At 41.6% G+C, this 18,320-nt stretch overlaps 2 protein-coding genes across 5 annotated transcripts in view; one reads left to right on the forward strand and one right to left on the reverse strand.

Annotated features, from left to right (window-relative positions):
• Positions 1 to 613: 613 nt before the first annotated feature.
• C1H5orf22 (chromosome 1 C5orf22 homolog) lies at positions 614 to 13,336 on the reverse strand. 2 transcript variants are annotated; one of them, XM_063162282.1, is made up of 9 exons: positions 13,226 to 13,336; positions 11,315 to 11,460; positions 9,308 to 9,457; positions 6,920 to 7,379; positions 6,247 to 6,309; positions 5,171 to 5,292; positions 4,214 to 4,280; positions 3,511 to 3,650; positions 614 to 2,318 (listed from the first exon to the last, which is right to left on the reverse strand). In XM_063162282.1, exons 1-9 carry the CDS (start codon positions 13,334 to 13,336, stop codon positions 2,186 to 2,188), a joined length of 1,392 nt encoding a protein of 463 aa, XP_063018352.1. In that variant the 3' UTR covers positions 614 to 2,185. The 2 variants fall into 2 exon arrangements, with proteins under 2 accessions (XP_063018352.1, XP_063018361.1); XM_063162291.1 differs by lacking the exon at positions 13,226 to 13,336 and adding an exon at positions 11,544 to 12,229.
• Positions 13,337 to 13,418: 82 nt separating this feature from the next.
• Positions 13,419 to 18,320, forward strand: part of DROSHA (drosha ribonuclease III) — a 70,652-nt gene continuing 65,750 nt past the window's right edge. The window contains exons 1-3 of one of the 3 annotated variants that reach the window (XM_063162307.1): positions 13,446 to 13,464; positions 14,825 to 15,006; positions 16,332 to 17,189. In XM_063162307.1, the coding sequence (XP_063018377.1) occupies positions 16,339 to 17,189 (851 nt within the window). In that variant the 5' untranslated portion in view covers positions 13,446 to 13,464; positions 14,825 to 15,006; positions 16,332 to 16,338. Of the gene's footprint in view, positions 13,465 to 14,824; positions 15,007 to 15,063; positions 15,200 to 16,331; positions 17,190 to 18,320 lie in introns of those variants that run through there. The other 2 variants (XM_063162328.1, XM_063162317.1) reach the window with 2 other exon arrangements.

Consider the following 18,320-nt stretch of genomic DNA (forward strand, 5'->3'; position numbering starts at 1 on the left):
TGGGCATCCTTACTCCTCCATGCTGCCAGACGCATCTAGACATAAGAGCCAATATGAAGCTGCTGACTTAGACAGTGCTGCTATGCAAATATCCTCAGATGGGTTTATTTCTAATGGGCCTTCATGTCCCATCCTTGCAGCGCTGATTAGAGGAGTTATGCACTGCATTTCACTGTCTTGTTCTGCATAATACGTTATTCTGAAATAGGCTAAGAAAATGAGGCAGACACAGGGAATGGAGGATTTGTGCATCTGGTTAATAAAGAAGCCCTGTAGGGCAAAAGCAAGAAATAAAGACACCTGTTTCTGGCTTGGCTTGATTACATTTCACCAAAGTAAAAAACAACCTTGCAAATGTCGTTAATGTAGAAATTAATGTTTTGTTATTATGTGAGACTGGCATTTTCTGCCATATACACAGACTATTAGTCAGAGATTTCAGATGACAACAATTTGACATTCATAAACAAAAACTATGCTTGAAAGGAAGATTTCTTAATTAACTTGAAAACCAAATAGACAATTCAGGATGCTATTTTGATTCTGCAAAACTGTGAACACGTGCGCATGAACCAGGACAGGCAGGGCACAGGAACAACCACAAGACCACAGATAAAATGCAAAGAAGTGAGTTTAATTTTGTTACCCCACCAAACAAGGCACCCCAGAGCAGCATCCAGGCAGAGACGCAGGCACTGTTTGGTTTGGTGGTCCATACTAAAAGTTCCCCCACCTGGATCCCTCAGCCCTGGCTGCCAGGCAGCATTTTGCCCTCCCTTGCCCAGGCTTTCCCCAAGGAAAACTGGTTCTTACCTGCCCACCCAGGAGGGGCTCAGCCATGCCCCACACGGGTTTTTTGTTTTCTACAACCTTAGAAAAGCCCAGCATGAAGGATCTTTAACTTTAAAAAAACCCAATCTTTCCACAAGCAGCACATATCTGACTGCACTTCATTGCTGCATGTGATGTATGGCTGTTCATAATTGATGAAGTATTAAGGATATTGGCTCCAAGGCTCCTTGTGACAGGCACGTCACAAAACCACAAATAGAACGGATCCATGGTCATGGAATGTATTCTACTAGAACAAATATTTTAAAGGAATGATATATTTACAATCTATAATATAGTCATTTTTACCAACAACAGAAGCAGTAAAAAACTCTAAAAGTGCACAAAGTCTTTGTAAAGCAAAGTTAGCAAATGAACTCCGTTATTTCAGAAGAAACTACAAGCAAAATTTATTCATGATAAAAGACCATATTCTAGGTAACATTTTCTTTCCTGTTTCAGTTTCATTCCCAATAAATGCTGTGGGGTTTTTTCCTCTGAAAGTGCCAGTATTCTCTATAACTATACTGATTTCTGAATTAAATAGTTCTAGAACTGTTATTACCTAAATAGCAATACCAAAATGAGTGAAAACCTGGTACAGAACGTTTTGCTGCTGACTTCAGTGAAGCAAAATCTTTGTTTCTGAAGAGCCATCAATTCCTTACAGGATTTAAAACATAAAACCATGCACATGCACACATACTTTCTATCCTCAAAATAATGTAAAAGTGAAAATACCAAGCCCAATGTCTGTACATTAGGGGTATTACCTAAGCCACCAATAAAATACTCTAAGGCAAAATAAGACATTAGTGAAACAGAAAATAAACATAAATGATATTCTATGGATGGGAGAGAAGCTAAGTGCTGCTCTAGAGAAATGAGAGGGTATCCCAGCACAAGAGATAGGAAAGATCACTACATAGACCAACAGTTTTAAGGGCATATTTTATAAGACCAGTTTTTAAAAGACATAATATAACTCAGGAGCAAATCTGTTACCAAATTACAAAAAACATACATAATGGAAAACCATTTTAAGAAATTATGTATTTTATTTTTTTTACAGACACAAAGAAATGGGACATAACCTCTCAATTTATAGACAAAAAGTTGTTTCTCTTGCACATGTTTCTTAAGAAACATGACAGTAAAAATAAGAATTACAAAGCCAAACAGGTAACAGTTCAGATGCAGCCGAAGTGGAGAAAGCAATGCAACTCAAACCCTAGCTTGATCAGCTTGGGTTCTAGTGCCACCTGCTGAAATAACAGCAGTCTTCACCCTGCAATCACAGCTAATGAACAATTTAAATTAATCCTCTATATAGACAGCAACACACAAAGAAAGGTCACGAAGCAGATGAAGTGCTTGAGTAACCTAAGTGCACATCCAGTGAGCCATACACAGAACGCAGTAAATCGAGAACCTTCTCTTGAATGATGTCAACCTGCTCTGAAGGGCAGTAATCATCCAAACTTGATCTGTGAAAAAACAATAAAATCATGGGAATACAGATATCACAACCATAACCACGCTGTGTACTCCTGCAATGCCCTGTGGCTAGGCTGAAGCTTCTTTCAAACTGTAACAAGTTTTGCCTCCCAGTATCCCTTTGAAGCATAGTGCTGTGCTTCTTAGCACTACATTTTAAGTTTAATAGAAAGTCTGCAGCAGATCAGAGATCAGGAACATGATCTAATCTTTCCTGTTCTTTCTACTCTCTTCCTGAATCTGGTACAGAACACCCTGGCAGTCAAAGTTCAAAGAAATTGTCTAATTAAAGGACACAGATAAAATTTGGATTAAGAAATTCAAATGCTACTGGTAAAGCAGGCAGGAAAACCTGAAAAACATCTTCACAATACCTGGCATATAGCATTTTTTACAGCATCTATTAATGAACTTCAGATACAAGTAAAAACTGGTTTCCTGAATTTTTTATCTGTTAAGATCTACAAGAGATGATTCTGGTTTCTCCACAGCAGTGGATAATAACCCTGCAATTGGCCCAGGGAATAGACTTCATTTTTTTGCAGGCATTAGCCATATTAGTTCTTGTTGCCAAAACCAGTTTCATATCAGCTTCTGTTATTTTTGCTGGTGCTTTAAGAGCACAATTAGTATTTCTGACTGATTAAATTGCAATAATTTGTCAAGAGGCACACTGTGGTCTTCAAATTAAGATTTTTTCAGGCCAGTTCTTTGGTTCTCCCAGGTCTCTGGCTTCAAACTCCATTCTGTTATTCTAAATAAAACCTTTACAGTTCTGGAAGCCTAACTTTTACCCCATAATGAAGTTTTACTAGAACTTTGAAGAATATAAATGCCTTTTAGTCTACTAGATGAAAACTCATTCCAACAAAAGTTTCACTGAAAAAAAGAAGTCCTATCTGTAGTGCAACAAACCCTAGAGTAACAGAGAAAGGAAGGTGGGATTTCAGCCCAAGCCACCTTTGCCCTAATTAGCTCAAGTACCACAAGTAGAGATGTATGAACTCCAGTGACAGCTATCAATCCCAACACACACAAGGCCTCAACACTGCCTTTATATAACCTGTGCTGAAGCACTGTCAGGCTTCCACTTTAACAGAACTAGTGCTGTGCAGACAGGATCATTCAGCTTCATAAGCATAGTCTGAACATTTTGAAGTCAAAATATCTGCACAGTCTTACCGAGCAACTGTCACCAGTGTGGGCTTGGGCAGATCTGTCAGTAGAACTTTAATGGATTGTATGAGGCCTTCAATCTCATCTTCAGTGCTAACATGGTGAGGAAGCTCCACATAATCACAGGTCAGACCAGCCTGATGGACCTGTGAGTAAATTAAAGAGAGATTTCATTTCTGTTGATGAATTATCAATATAGCTTATGCATGTAGACAGTCTTTAGGATACCATCCCTAGCCCATCAGGTAACTTGCACCTCTTAAACAAGTAAAATTCGGGAGGTTGTATGGATTATTTCATTATCTCCAGTACCCTGTACCTCTTCTTATGAATTCAGAGTTTATGTTGGAGTCCTTGAAGATGATATAGCTGTGGTAAGTTATAAATAAGTACCTTATTTTAAGTTCTACAAAGGAGACCAACAGACTGGTGAAATTTAGCCTCCATTCAGAGAATGCAGCCCAAGACATAACAGTCCTGGGAGATCACACTAAAGTTGCCTAAATGTAGACAGACAAGCAGGCTAGAATGTTAGCAGCTTTGAAAGGAAAAGCTGGTCTTAGTAGTAAGACATAAAACCTGAGGAAAATTACCAAAATCACAGGAAGTTCTGAATCAAGAAGCAAGTCTGAAAGGAAGTATGACTCTCTCCCTCTCTGCTGAAGCTATGCTTTTGACATCTGTCTGCTTTCTGCTTTTTGTCACCTACCATTTCATAGTCTGGGCTTTCCATCCTGGTTTTCAAACTGTGAACTAGTTGAACAAGTGGCTTCATTCTGGAGTGAAAACAAAACCGAAATTTTTTACAAACAGTTGGAAACATTTATATACCTTAAATGGCTAGAAAAAAAAAAGGTGAGGAAAAAAAGAAGGAAGTAGAAATGATGGCCTAGGATTTGAAAAGGAAATTTGCTCCTCTGTCATCTTGCACTTGCAAAAATAGAAATTATCAGTATTATTGTGCTGTTTCACCAGGTCTTTCTTATAAAGCCCCTATTTTTATACCTGCCTCTGGCAAGTCTTCCTTGTGCTTCTTTTAGGGTATATCTGCAGAGAAGCTGCTGCAGCTCAAAAGTATATGAACTTGATAGGAAATACTTCTTGTCACTGTTAGAGAGATTGTACAGTAACTGCTGCATTTGATGTGGAAAATGAATGCTTTTCCTACCAAGGAAAAGCTCAGACTTTCCCTGTCCCTTTCCACCTGAAAACTTTTCATGTGAAAACATCTAGTTTAAAAGCGGAGTGATGCAGTTCAGATGTTTAGTGGAGACTGTTGCTCAGGTACAGTTCCATGAATTTCCATTTTTCCAAAGAAAGCAGAACCTTTGGGAGCACTAAAGAACTGCTTCTCCATGTCCTCCTCAGCTTGTTGCCTTTTTTGAGAGCTGTGCTACACACTGATGACCAAGGTTTTAGTCACCAAATATGCCTCCACCCATAGACAACAAAACTTGCATGAAGCTGTACAAGACTGAGCTTCCAAAGCTAACAGTAGTGCTGAAGACAGTAGACTGCCTTTCCTTTTGTTTTGTCTCTTTCTCCTCTAGGACTAAAGAAAAAAGCGTATACTTGCAGAGGTCCTATCCTTCTCTCTTAACAAAATGCTGGACTAATCAGTTCTCAAGCTTCTATTTGCAATGTAGGCCTCTTAGAAACCTCCTACCCAGGATATGAAGCCCATTTCTGTAGAGTTTCTTCGTCATCAGTGTCACACAAATCTGCAAATGCTGCTTCCAGATCTTCCAGCTGATGAACACGGTTTTCAACACAATCCAGCAAGTCTTCCTTTAAATAAGCATACACAAAAGTATGTTAGGGAAAAGAAAGAGGTAAGAACATCATGACTTATCCTATGATTTAATTTCTGTAATGACTGACCTACAGAAACAACCGACTCATTCCTACAGCACATCTTTTCAAGAGGATCGTAACAAATGCCTCTTACACCTTCAGAATAAATCATCTCACTTTGTCCTCGTTTTCTCACTACAAATTTAAAAAAGCTACCTTTTAAATCTGTACCTGTTTTTATTCCTGGTTAACTAAGCAATATAAAAATCAATCTGCCAATATTCAATATCTCTTTATTTTTTTATTCACACATATTAATTAGGTTTCACTTATTTGTGATAATTAAATGTGCTGAATCTCTCAGTATTAGTGTTCAGACAAGATTATGAAAGCCTGTATTTCCATGTTTTAGAAGTACACAGCACATAAAATTAGAAGTACATTACAGTACTTAGCATAATACCATGCTTTCCACATCTGAACAAAAAGGTGAAATACCAATTACACACTCATCACAGCGCTGACTATCAAGAAAGAGCAACAAGGGAAGGAACGGGAGAGCCTGGAGGGAGGTATAAAAAAAAAGGAAAAAAGAACCAGCCACCAAAAAACCAAAAAAGAAACACCCCACCCCAGTTAAACTATAAAAAGAACAAGTTTGCTGGTGACTTATTAGGTTTTCATTCCTTTCATGCCAATTACCATTTTGTTTACAGAAACAATTTTTGACACTCATACTAAATATTTATGCAATTCACATATTCAAACAAAACATTTAATAGAAAAAAAAAATCTAAGATGCTGCTGATTAGCATTTGGCTGCATAGCTTAATGTGAGCCCACTTTATTAAGCACCTTTGATAGTTTCCTTCCTGTTGTTGTAACTCATTTTCATTGGGTAAACAAAAAGAATCATTCCTTCATACGTTCCACAAGGAAGCATCATACCTCTGTTGCATTTTTATGTGGCTTCTTGAAATTGTACAACTCTTGCAAAAGCTCATATTCTGTCTTTGAAAAAGAAAAAAACAGTAAGAAAATGACTCTTCAAATGAGAAAACCAGTCCTCAAAGCCTTCAAAAAAGATCATTTCCCTACTCTAGTATGGCAGACAATAATGAGAATAACAGCCTTTCATCAGGACAAGGTACCACTCTTTGGATAATCAACACTACTGTGCCTTTTGAAAGGCAGTTTCCTGATACCATCATGGCTTTCTAAGCTCAGGTTATAGAGGGTAAAAAATGACAAAGGCTCTCATCTCCCCTGATGAATCTTGCTGTGGGTATTTGGAAGGTAATCTCTGGGAACCCAAGCATAGCTTTTATGTCCCAAGCAAAAAGCAGAAGTTGAGTATATCCCTGAGTTTGAACATACACTCAATATTGATACCAAGTGTAAGAAACTCCTCCTGTTTGGTGGTTGAAATTTTTTACCACATACATTCCCTTAGAAATACTTCTTTAAAATGGAAATACCTCTTTAAAATGTTACCATGAATCATTAACCATGATCAGCTAATCTGTTAATTTAGCTTAGATGAGAGTTTCTCCCTAGACATATATATTAGGGCTGGGACTCTTTAGTGAGTGGTACGAGGCTACTCAATTTCCATACATACCTGTGTGTACATTTCTTTAAATGGATTTTTAACTGAAAAAAAGTCTAAGTCGATGTCCAAAACATATGCATCCCCCTTCTGCAGTACTTGGCAGACATCTTTAGCAATGTCCCTTATTGGGCATTCACTGTTTTTAAGATGGTTTGAAGCTGAGTCTTCTGCCGAAGTTTCTGCCTCATTCAGGGCACCTGCATTTTGCATTTCCTTTTTCTTCATACTCTGAGTGATGTGATCAAAGTCAGCAGGAGCCACTGAAGAGGCAGAAGTGGCACTTGCTGTGTCATCTGTATTTAGCTTCAGTCTTTTAGCAGATGCTACTTCGCCACTTCCTTCACTGCTGTTTGATGATTTGGTAGGATTGATGAGAACGACGTGCAAATTTAAAGGCTTCTGGTTTTCCAGCTGATCAGCAGGAACATAAAGACCATCACTTAAGAAGTAATTATCTGTGCCTGTAACCCTACAATTGACAATAAATCCCAGTTAATACACATTTTGGCAAAGAGCATAGGAAAAAGCATTTTATACTTTAGGGACCCAGAGAAGAATGAAAAGATGTTTGATGGCTAATGAAAGCCATAAAACTGTGTAGACAAAATTATTTCTTTTAATCTTCAGGTTTAAATTATATTAAAGTTTTTTCTACTTCTTTATTGTGGAATATATTAAAATTCACTCTATATTTATTATAATAGCCCTACAAAGTTTTAATGGATAAGAAAAAGATAATGCCTTATGTGCTACTAAGATTAATTTGAAATTGAATTGCATTTTAAAGACAACATCCAGAATTGACAAGATACTATGGCACATAAGATTGCAAAGCTTTTGTCTTGTTTTGTAATTTTCTGGGAAAATTATGATAGCTGGGTTTGTGAAGTGCCCTGAAATGCATAAATATTTACACTTAGTAAAAGTACAATATTATGAATCCATAAGTAGAATTTAACTTTTTTTTACCCCCAACACATTCCCTAAGTGACAAACATGGTAACTAGAGGACAAGTAGCTAACTATCAATTGAATCCACTTAAAAATCCCACAAAACAACTAACCAGCCAAAAGCAACACTAAAACTTCTGCTTAAAGTGAAAATGTAAAGAACAGGATTTTCAACCTGCATTGCAGCACATTAAGCCTTAATCATCATAAACCCAAATTACAAATAAGATTAAGAAGTGTGAACTGCTTGCTTGTGATAAGGCCTTATTTGAATACAGGGTATCACCATCAATCAACCACAAAGACAAATCATTTCCTAAGCAGGAGAAATTTGAAGTTCAGTTCCCCAGTGTCGGGTGGATGGACTACCCTCAGTTTGTCAAGGTCAGGGGCTGGATTACAACCCCATCTTGTTGACTAGGCAAGCACAGCACATCTTCCCAGAAATTCGGCGGGGTTCACCATGAGCTCATAGTACGTTAGTGTCCACTAATGATGAGGCTGTATCTATTGCCTATCCATCTCTTCTCATCAAAACTTTTAGGACATTTGTATTTATGAGGACTCTTTCCCTTTCTTCCTTCATGGTTTTGGTAAGCCTAGAACCTTGAAGAAAATGTCTTCAAAAGGAAGTCTGAAATATTGTTTCCATGACTGCTAAGGCCACCAGTGAGAGAGCCATCGTGACTTATTCCTATATATAGGCTAAATGATTAAATGTAACAGAAAGCACTAGCTATTTAAAAAAAACTCATTTAGGTTCCCTTTAGGCTTCAGATTCAGAATTGTAGAGCTTTAAGTGTTTTATTTAAGGTGGTAAAACAAAGAATTTCTCTGCTGTTTTCTGTTAAACTTGCTTCAAAAGATTTATTTTGCTATGCTCACAAGAGACATGACTTGCAAATATCCCCTAAAGCTGCACAAAATCCCAACACTGTGGGATGATGGTGAGTGCAATATGGTGAGTGCAAAATTATTATGGACTGCATCCTGTAGAATGATGAGGGGCTCTGATCCAAACTTGAATCACAGAATAATTAAGATTCAAAGAGACAACTGGAGGTTTCTAGTCAATCATCTGATCAAAGCAGAACTGACTTCAAAGCTAGGTGAAGCTGCTCAGGTGAATTGTCCTTTATCGAATGATGGAGAATTCACTACCTGAGTGCCTGTTTCAGTGCTCAACTAGATCAACTTCCAAAACTAAAAAAACTCCAAACAAACAAAAAACCCGCTCCACACTAGAAAAAGTCATGGCTGATACCAAATAACAATTTTACTAGTTAGACCAAAGACTAAGTTGATACAAGAGTAACTGCATTAGGTTCTAAGGAAATTATAAATACAAATTAAATGTTCATCTTTATCCAAGAAAACAAAAAAATTCCAGTGAAAAGCAATGGAGATGGCTTTTATATTACTAGTATATGTCATCAGACAATTTACCTGATAGTTGTTGTTGATACATCTTTCCCAACCAGAAAACTGTGTTTCCCTTCCGAGATCTGCTGAGCCCAGCGTGGGTGAAGCCACACTACTTGAGAAATATGGCCAGCATAAACAGCAGGCATAATCCAGTTTTCAATACTTAATTCACTGTAATCAGTAGAGAAAGACAGAAGATAGCAATGTTACTTTCCCTATGAATAAAAATGGTCAAGAACACCACAAACATCTTCCACATCTTGAAGGCCCCCATGCAAATCATCTAAAACTAGTACTCCATGTAAGGGTAACACCAACAAAGAAAGAAAAAGAGGGAAATCTTTATTCATGAGACAAAACAAGAATGCCTGCAGTAGGTATAAAAAAGTTCAGACCTAGAGTGGAATTGGCTTCACTCTTGGCATGGCACTTTGATTATAAACTCCTTAGTGGTGGACCTGGCAGTGTTAGGTTCATGGCTGGACTTGATAATCTTAGAGGCCCTTCCAACCTTACTGATTCTGTGATTCTATGCCCTTTATCTCTTAATACATGAGAGGAAAAGTGCAAGGAACATCATCAACATTATTGTAAATAACTTCAAACTGATCTCATGAGACTGTTTTACTGTAAACTGCTCCAAGTGTATTTTAAATATCATCCCAATAATTAAAGTGAGTCAATCCATATCCACAGGATTAATATCTTTCCCCATTATCAAGACTCTATTTTTTTAGGTGTATGACGCCAGCTGTATCCTGGGCTGCAGCTAAAGAAGCATGATAGCAGGTCACAGAAGAGGATTCTTCCCCCATTTTCTGCTCTTGTGAAACCACACACCTGGAGTGCTGCATCCAGGTCTGGGCCCCCCACATAACAATTACATGGTCCAGAGAAGGCCACCAAGATGGCCAGAGGGCTGGAATGCCTTTCCTGTGAGGACAGGTTGAGAGGGCTGGGGTTGTTCAGCCTGGAGGCTGCACAGAGACCTTATGGTACCTTCCAATACCTCAAAAGGAACTACAAGAAAGCTGGAGAGGGACTTTTTACAAGGGCATGCAGTCACAGGACAAGGGTCTACACTGACAGAGTGTGTGTTTAGATTAGATATAAGGAAGAAGTTCTTCACTCTGAGTGTGGTGAGACACACCACATGGGCTGTCCAAGCAGTTGTAGGTGACCCATGGCCAGAAGTGTTCAAGGCCAGGTGAGATGGGGACTAAGCAACCTGGCCTAGTGGAAATGTCCCTGCCCATGGAAGGGGAGTTGGAACTAAATGATCTTTAAGGTTCCTTCCAACCCAAAGCATAAAATGATTTTGTGATAGCGTCCACAAAACCTTTTATTCATCCAATAAAGAGAACAAAATATTGACTCTGGCTAAGGTCATTCAAGTACACCAAATGCATCAGCTTGTAATTGGTGTAAATCACCATAATACTGATGCAAACAGTATTTTAAACACTGTTTATTAATTTTGAAATTTTATTTTAAAATATTTATTTTAAAATAAACATTTATTTATTTTAAAACAGGAAGAGCAAGACAATAGTAGAGATCACAGTGGCTTATTACCTATCTACCTTAGGTAGTGTTCTTTATGATTGTAATAGGAACATATTGTTCTACTTCACATATTCAGCATACCAACAAAGGATGTGCTATTTCAATCTCAACGACAGTTTTTTAGTGTGAAGAGAGAAAGATTGTTTCATAACTACAGCTTTTCAGACAAAGTATCCATGCAAAGTGCCTTCCTGTTATCCAGAGGAACCACTTGGGATAACACCATCATGCACTGCTGAGCCAATATGCAAAGCAAACTCATACATCTTAAATTGCTAGACATGCAAGGAAACTTTTGCCATTAAAAATAAAGTTTCAGCAAAAGTGAAAAGACAGAAGATACAACTTGAATCTGACTTATATCTCTTTTGCTCATCCTTCCTAGGCAGTCATAGCAATATTCAGTGTGAATCAAAGGCAGCAAGAATTAAAGTCTACTCTGATGCAGTACCCAGGATATACCTAAAAAGAGCTTCTTTGTCAAATACAGTGTCTGCAGGCATATTCACAGGAATAAGAAGGTCTGGATGGGAATCAAGATGAACAAAACTGATGTTACTGGCAGGAAGATGCTTTGAGCCAATGGCACGATAAATGAAAGGCAGCACCTAAAGCAACAGAAACAAAAACATTTTAATGATAGCCAGTGGGCTGAGAAATGCAACAGCTTTAGCAGCAAAACCACCAGTACACTTTAGTTCCTTTAGAATTTGGATTAGAGGGAGGAGGAGACAGAATACAATACAAAGGGGAAATAACTCCAGTGGCAAGACAACTCATGAACAGTAATCATTATTGAGTCCAAGTGTTGCAGATGAAAAACTGCTGAAGAGTCACAGCTTTACACCCTTTTCCCTTCTTTATAGGAAGTCTTGTTTGCAGCAGCTCTTCTCACTAGCCATTCAACTCAATTCCTAGATGTTTGAGGTTTTTTTTCCATTTACAACTAAGACTCAGGAATGTCTTTCCTCTTCTGCAGATCATTGACTGTGTACTTCTTTCTCCATGATATAAAGCTTCTTCACCATGCACTGGTGCTATGGAGATAAAAACAGTTTGCCCCTTATAAGTTAAGTGATACAGATTGAAAACTGACCCCACCATGATTTAAACTTTAGCTGACCATTAAACCTATTCCTCTTGAAGAATTAATTCCTAATCCCTCCATGACTGTTTGCAATAGAGACTACCTTTCTCAACTGCCCAACTTTACTCCCTGCTGAAGTTCTTCACTCAGAAGTGTGAAAAACAGATGAGGCAACTCACCAATTTACAGTTCTTACACTTTGGGACAAAAAAGCCATTTATGTTTTATGCAAAATAGGCCAATTCATCCACATTCCTAGAGTGAAAATATTTTAGATTAAATATATAGTATTAATAGAACTTTAAGCTAATTAAAAACAGAAATATAGAGACTAAAACAAAGAAGGACCATTAAGAAGCATTATGTCAGAATTCCTACCACAGTGACACTCCAAGTCCTTGGGTACCATGAAAAACCAGCTGTCACAGCATCACATATTCACTGAGTCTTAGCAAAAAAGAATTGTATTAAAGTACTTAAAAATTTGTAAAATTATCGTCTTTAATAAACTTCACTACACTAATATTTTATCTTTGCAAAGAATCTAGTAAAGAATCTATTATTTTAGGATTAAAGCCTCAGTTTATGCTATTATAAAATACCTCATGAGAAACTAGATGCAGCAGTCCAAAAGCAATTCCTGCTTTACTCCCCTTTTCAATGACTCCACGAAAAAAAAGCAAACCTCCGGATTTTTAACATTTCTCGTCAAGTGGGAGCCAATCTACTAGTTGGGATGGGATTATATTTACTTATCCTCTGCTGACATGCCATACACTGGGTAGGGTTGAGTTTCCAAGCATCCCACTAATAGCTAGAAAATTACAACAGCAGTGTAACGTAGGTATTATCCCCTTTAAATCACAGCAATCTATGATACAAAGAAGACAAAAAAACATTCAGCAATGATGGCTTTAAAAGATGCCAAAATGCGATCATGGCAATAAGTAGCTCAGTCACAGAATCGGGAAGGAAAATCAGGTCAGCTGGGCGCTGAAGCTCATTGATGTTTCAGTAGCGGAAGGGAAGGCAGCTTTAGGGTTTGTGTGTGGCTGCGGAGGGGAGGGCCGTTCCCAAGGAAGCGCCCGGAGAACCCGCACACAAGTCGGGAAAGCGCATCTCCCGGGGAGGCCGCCGGTGAGCGCACCGGGCACTTCTCCTGGCTGCCATCCGCGCCGCGGAGAAACCCACCAACAAACTCACACAAACAGGAACAAACGAAACCGCTCCCCATGCCCCACCCGGGGGACTCCCGATCGCCCGGCAGCCCAGCGCGGGGCACTCACGTCCTGGTGGTCCTCCACCACCCACACGGGCAGGGCCGGGTAATGCCGCCGGGAGGCCGCGCCGGGCCGGGCGGCGCCGCCGGGCCCCGGCCCCGGCTCCGCTCCGCTCATGCCGCCGCTCCCCTCGGGCGGGCGGCGCTTCCGCCCGCAGCGCCTCCCACCGCTTTCCTGTTCCGGAGCCGGGGCGCTGCGGGCGGCGCTGGCCTCGGCGGCGGCGGCGGCGGCGGCGGGGGCGCCAGGTGGGCTCGGCGTGCCGGGCTGCGCGGCGAGGGGCGGCGGGGCCGCCTTGGGGCCGCTCCGCGCTGCTCGCGGGGCTCCGCAGGGGTCGCGGCCGTGGCGTGGCGGGGGCGCGGTCCCGGGGTCGGGAGCGCGGTCCCGGGGTCGGGAGCGCGGTCCCGGGGTCGGAGCGCGGCGGCTCCGCGGGGCTGGCGGGGTCGGGCTGGTGGGGCCGGGCTGGTGGGGCCGTGCGGCCGAGTAGAGCCCGGAGCGGGGCCCGGCCGGGGGCGGATCAGCGGCTCCGTGCCCCCGGCCCCCGGGCCGTCGGGTTGCGGTGGGGTGAGGTCAGGTCGGAAGGGACCACAGTGGTCATCGGGTCCAATCTCGCTGCTCCAGCAGGATCATCCCAGAGCACATGGCACAGGATTGTGTCCAGACAGCTCTTGAATATCTCCGGTGAGGGAGACTCCGCTGCCTCTCTGTGGAATCCGTTCGGTGCGCGGGCAGCCGCACACTTAGAGAAGTTCTTCCTCATGTTCAGGTGGAACTTCCTGTGCATCAGTTTCTGCCCATTCACTCTTGTGCCCATTCACTCAAGCCGGCCTTCATCCTCTTTGATTCCCTCTCTTAGACACTTGCAGACATTGATGATGTCACCTTCAGTGCTCTCTTCTCCGTGTGTCAGTGCCCTGTTGCTCTCAGCAGGGCATCTGCAGGGAGAGGCGAGTTTATTCAGTGTTTTTTAGGGGACCGGTGCTGCTTTAGAATGCAATGGCTCCCGTCAGTGCAATAAAATTCCTCTTGAGGTGACAGGGGAAGGGGAGTTTGCCCTTTTCTGTGTTTTCGAACTTACTTAACTTTAAATGAAAGTTGAATGGGACTTGAGTTTGCAGCAGAGGGCGCTTTAAAATAATTTGGGCATATAAAATAGTTTCTTGTCTTCTTGAATCTATTTTCTTCTTCAATCACATCTGTGTATCCCTGAAGGACTGAAATAAAAGTGGTAGAACAAGAGCAGTTCTCTGATGTCAGGAGATCTGAGAGCTGATAAACAAGACCCTTTGTTTGAATGCTGTGACTTGTTAGAAAGGAGCACACCTAAAGACAAGGCACTGTGGTACAGCCTGTTTAAATAAATACACATTTTTGTGAACGTTAGCAAAGTCTAGAACAGTCTTCTGTTGCAAGCCTGAGTTGTGTAAGAGCACAACAGGAGAACCAAAGCAAAATTAATTCAGCATCTGATGAATTATAATTAGTGATATCAAAGGGGTGCCCTATTGCCACACAAAATGGACATTGACTTTCTTTTTTTCTCCCCTGGTTTGTTGTGGTTTTTTTTTTTTTTTTTTTTTTTTTTTTTTTTTTTTTTTTTTTTTTGAGAGCCCTTACAATATCGGAGGGTACTGAGCAGGTACAGGCTGACTGGAAGGAACAAGTGGCTTTATACCATGATGGCTGCTGTCTCCTCAAAGTGTGGGATTCTCACTCACATTGGCCCTTGGTTGTTCTGGAGAGAGAAAGACCCCTACAAATTCCAGTTACTTCCATGAAGCCCTGCATGCGTAAGAGTCCTCTTGGTTCCTCCTCTTTGATATCAGTCCTTTTCCTCTGTGTTTGTTTTCCTTTCTCCCTCCAGTGCACCAGCAGCTGTCTACTTTCTCTCAGCAAGTCTGCATCTTTTACTGCAGTGTCACCGGGATGCAGCTGAGAGTAGTGCTCTGAGCAGTCCAGGTTGGGCATGTTGCTCTATAGCAGGTGGGAGAATGTTCTGTGCATGTACTTCAGCATCAGCAAAGCCTCAGTGAAAGGGAGGCTTTATTTCCTTTTTCTGGTCATCTTTCCAAATGTGTATGTCTCCCCTTTCTTTCTCACTTTGCCTTACGGAAAACAGGATTTGATTTCTGGAGGTGCTTAGATAATTTTTTTCACCTCTCCTTTCATTGCAGCCATAGATTTTCTTTATTGTTTTTTTCCCCTTTTTTCAGGTTTTGAAACTTAACATTGTTATTAAAGAATCAATTTAAACTTTAATGAAGCACAGTGCTTTCATTTATAAATGTTAATGCCTTAAATACATGCCTGGTTTTCAGCAGCACTTAAGCCTACTTTAAGCAGTGATAGTTTCTCAAGGGTAGCAGGGCCCAGAAGGCCATTGAGGGATTTATTGGGAACCATTTATTTCAACAGAAATTAAAGAATAGCACAGTCTACATGATTTTTTTTCATAACCTATAAGATGTGTAACCTGTTTTTCCACAAAAATATAACTAGTTCACTTAAAACACTTTGAAGAGTCTGTTGAATTCAGCCCTTTAGTACATTGGGGACTCAATAGTGAGTGTAAATTGCTAGTATTTAATTTAAAAATTTACATGATTTGTTGGGCCAGGTGGCATGCAGTGAGGCATTAGTCAAGTCATTCTGCCCAAAGCTTAGAATTGTGTTCTAGAGAGAACTCTTTGTTATGCAACTTTGGATGACCACTGCAGTTATTAGTAATGAGCGATTTCTTTGGTGGGGGGTATCCAAAGGTTTTATATCAAAGTGTTGAAGTACTGGTGGAGGTGCTTGTATCCTTGACCTGTCATCATAACAATAATTTGTTGAAATTACATTGCCCTTACTCGTAAAGCATGATCCAGCTTGGGTTCTGGCTTAAAGACAGTAAGTGCTTCCATGGATTAGAGGCTTGAAGGAATCAAAAGGGCCATAAATGGCCTGCACTAAAGGTCTGAGGAGCACAAAGCTCCCAGTGAAAGTGGATATCATTTACTGCTTCTGTTAAAGGAAACTGCAGTTTCAGCACTTCAGGAGTAGCTCCTGCGGATGCATTGAGGACATCTTACAAAAATTGTGTGACTCTGGATATTTATTCTCCTCAATAAAGGTGAGCCATGTCTTTCCATTCTGGGCGAGGATGTCCCCGTGGCCAGGGGGGACCAGGAGCAAGAACTTCAACACAGACCTACCGCCCTCAGAACCTGCGGCAGCTTCACCCACAGCAGCCCTCCGTGCAGTACCAGTATGAGCAGCAAACCGCCCCTCCGACAACCTACTCCAACCCTCCCGCCACCGGCTACATGCCTCCCAGGCCAGACTTTGTGCCCTATCCTCCTCCAGTGCCCCCTTCCACGCAAAATCCCATCAGCCAGTGTCCCATGAGGCCACCGTTTCCAAACCACCAGATGCGGCAGAGCTTCCCAGTGCCTCCATGTTTCCCTCCCACTCCTCCGCCAGTGCCAAACCCTAGCAACACTCCCGTGCCGGGAACACCTGCTGGACAAAGCACCTTTCCTTACATGATGCCTCCCCCCACAGTACCGCACCCTCCCCCGCCACCGGTCATGCCGCAGCAGGTCAGCTACCAGCCCGTGTACTCGGCAGGGTACTCGCAGCAGTCCTTCCCGCCGCCCAGCTTCAGCAGCTACCAGCACAGCTCCGGCTCCTTCCCGGGCAGCGCCGCCAGCAGCGGCGCCGGCAGCAGCCACTTCCGGCACACGGGGCAGTACCAGGGAGAGAAGGCCCAGAGCGAGCGGCGCTCGCCGGACAGGAGCAAGCACTACGATGAGCACCGGCACCGCGAGCACGGGCACATGCACGGCGACAGGCACCGCTCCGCCAGCCACGGCGATCGTCGGGATCGCGGCCGCAGCCCGGACAGGAGGAGGCAGGAGAGCAGTCGGCACCGCACAGATTATGACAGAGGGAGGATATCGCCTCATCACAGAAGTTATGAGCGAAACAGGTAACTCTTATCTCCCTGCAGGGGGGAGATGTCGTCATCGGTATGTGTTTGCATCAATGTTCTTGCCTTACCCTTGTTTGTCCCTCTAGCTCGGGAAGTTGCCAGTAGTTGGGTCTCATGGGAAAATTACTGTTTAGACACCTTCCAGGTACACTGCTTTGCCTCATGGTTGTGAGCTGGCAGACCTGTTGCTCTTGTCCACAGAGATAGTTTTCAAACAAGAGCTTCTTTGCATCCCACTGAGTGGATTGTTGAGTAGTGCTCAACATATTTACCTTAGAAATTTGTGCGCACGTAGCAGGAAAATAGAGTTGGCACTCTAAAACAATGGAAGGTTGAGTCTTCCAAACAATTAACCCCCAGCACTTCAGATTTCAAGATTTAGAAACCAGAGTTAGGGTGCCAGGTGTTACTTTCTTTCAGTAAGCCTTCTATTTGCAGAGAATACTGACTTGGTGAGGTTTATAGTCTGATAGGGGCCCATAGCTAATACTTGCAGTAAGGTGTTTTAATGAAGAGCGTGCTGTGTTCAGAGTAAAGACCTTCAGCAAGCCAACCCATGATCTCAAGAGGACTGAGGTGAAAATTAGTATGGGTGAGTTGTAGACTTCACTGATGTCATTCAGAGTGTGCACTACTTATTTTGGGATTTATCATGAAATGTCTGTCCCTCTTCTTCATGGACACAAATAGCTTGGAAATTATGGGCTGACCTGATATAATCTGCTGTGGTGCGTTTTAGAGCAAACCATCATCAGTTAAATCTTTCTCATGTCTTAGATTTGTTCTGTTTGTAGCCCTTTATGTGTCTAATGAGCTTTGCCAAAATATTCAAAGAGCTACTGGAAAGTAAAGTATTTATCAGGATTCCTGGATCACATGCTCTTAATTTAAAAGCTCAGAAATTTTTATACCACATTTAAAACATGAATTTACACATAAAGCCTGAGTAAATGAAGCCCCTTTGATTTAGATATGCAGAGACTTAATTACAGAACCTTAAGACACCTGCATTCAAAAAAAAAACCACACAAGCCTCAGTAAGTTTACTTTGATTTTTGAAAAAGGATTTTTGTAGAACTGAATGCAACTGGCATTAAGACACTGTCCTTTTCTGTATGACATGCTTGT

The sequence above is a fragment of the Melospiza melodia genome, chromosome 1 (genome assembly GCF_035770615.1).
Source record: "Melospiza melodia melodia isolate bMelMel2 chromosome 1, bMelMel2.pri, whole genome shotgun sequence".
NCBI classification, from domain to species: domain Eukaryota; kingdom Metazoa; phylum Chordata; class Aves; order Passeriformes; family Passerellidae; genus Melospiza; species Melospiza melodia.

Bases quoted from the DNA above. Each gene is read 5' to 3' on its own strand.
- C1H5orf22 (XM_063162282.1), bottom strand. From the start codon at position 13,336: ATGAGCGGAGCGGAGCCGGGGCCGGGGCCCGGCGGCGCCGCCCGGCCC. The intron at 7,380-9,307 runs GTAAATTGTCTG...TGTCAATTGTAG, and splicing joins GTATCAACAACAACTATCAG to GGTTACAGGCACAGATAATT. The intron at 4,281-5,170 runs GTAGGAGGTTTC...TTTTCACTCCAG, and splicing joins AAATGGGCTTCATATCCTGG to AATGAAGCCACTTGTTCAAC.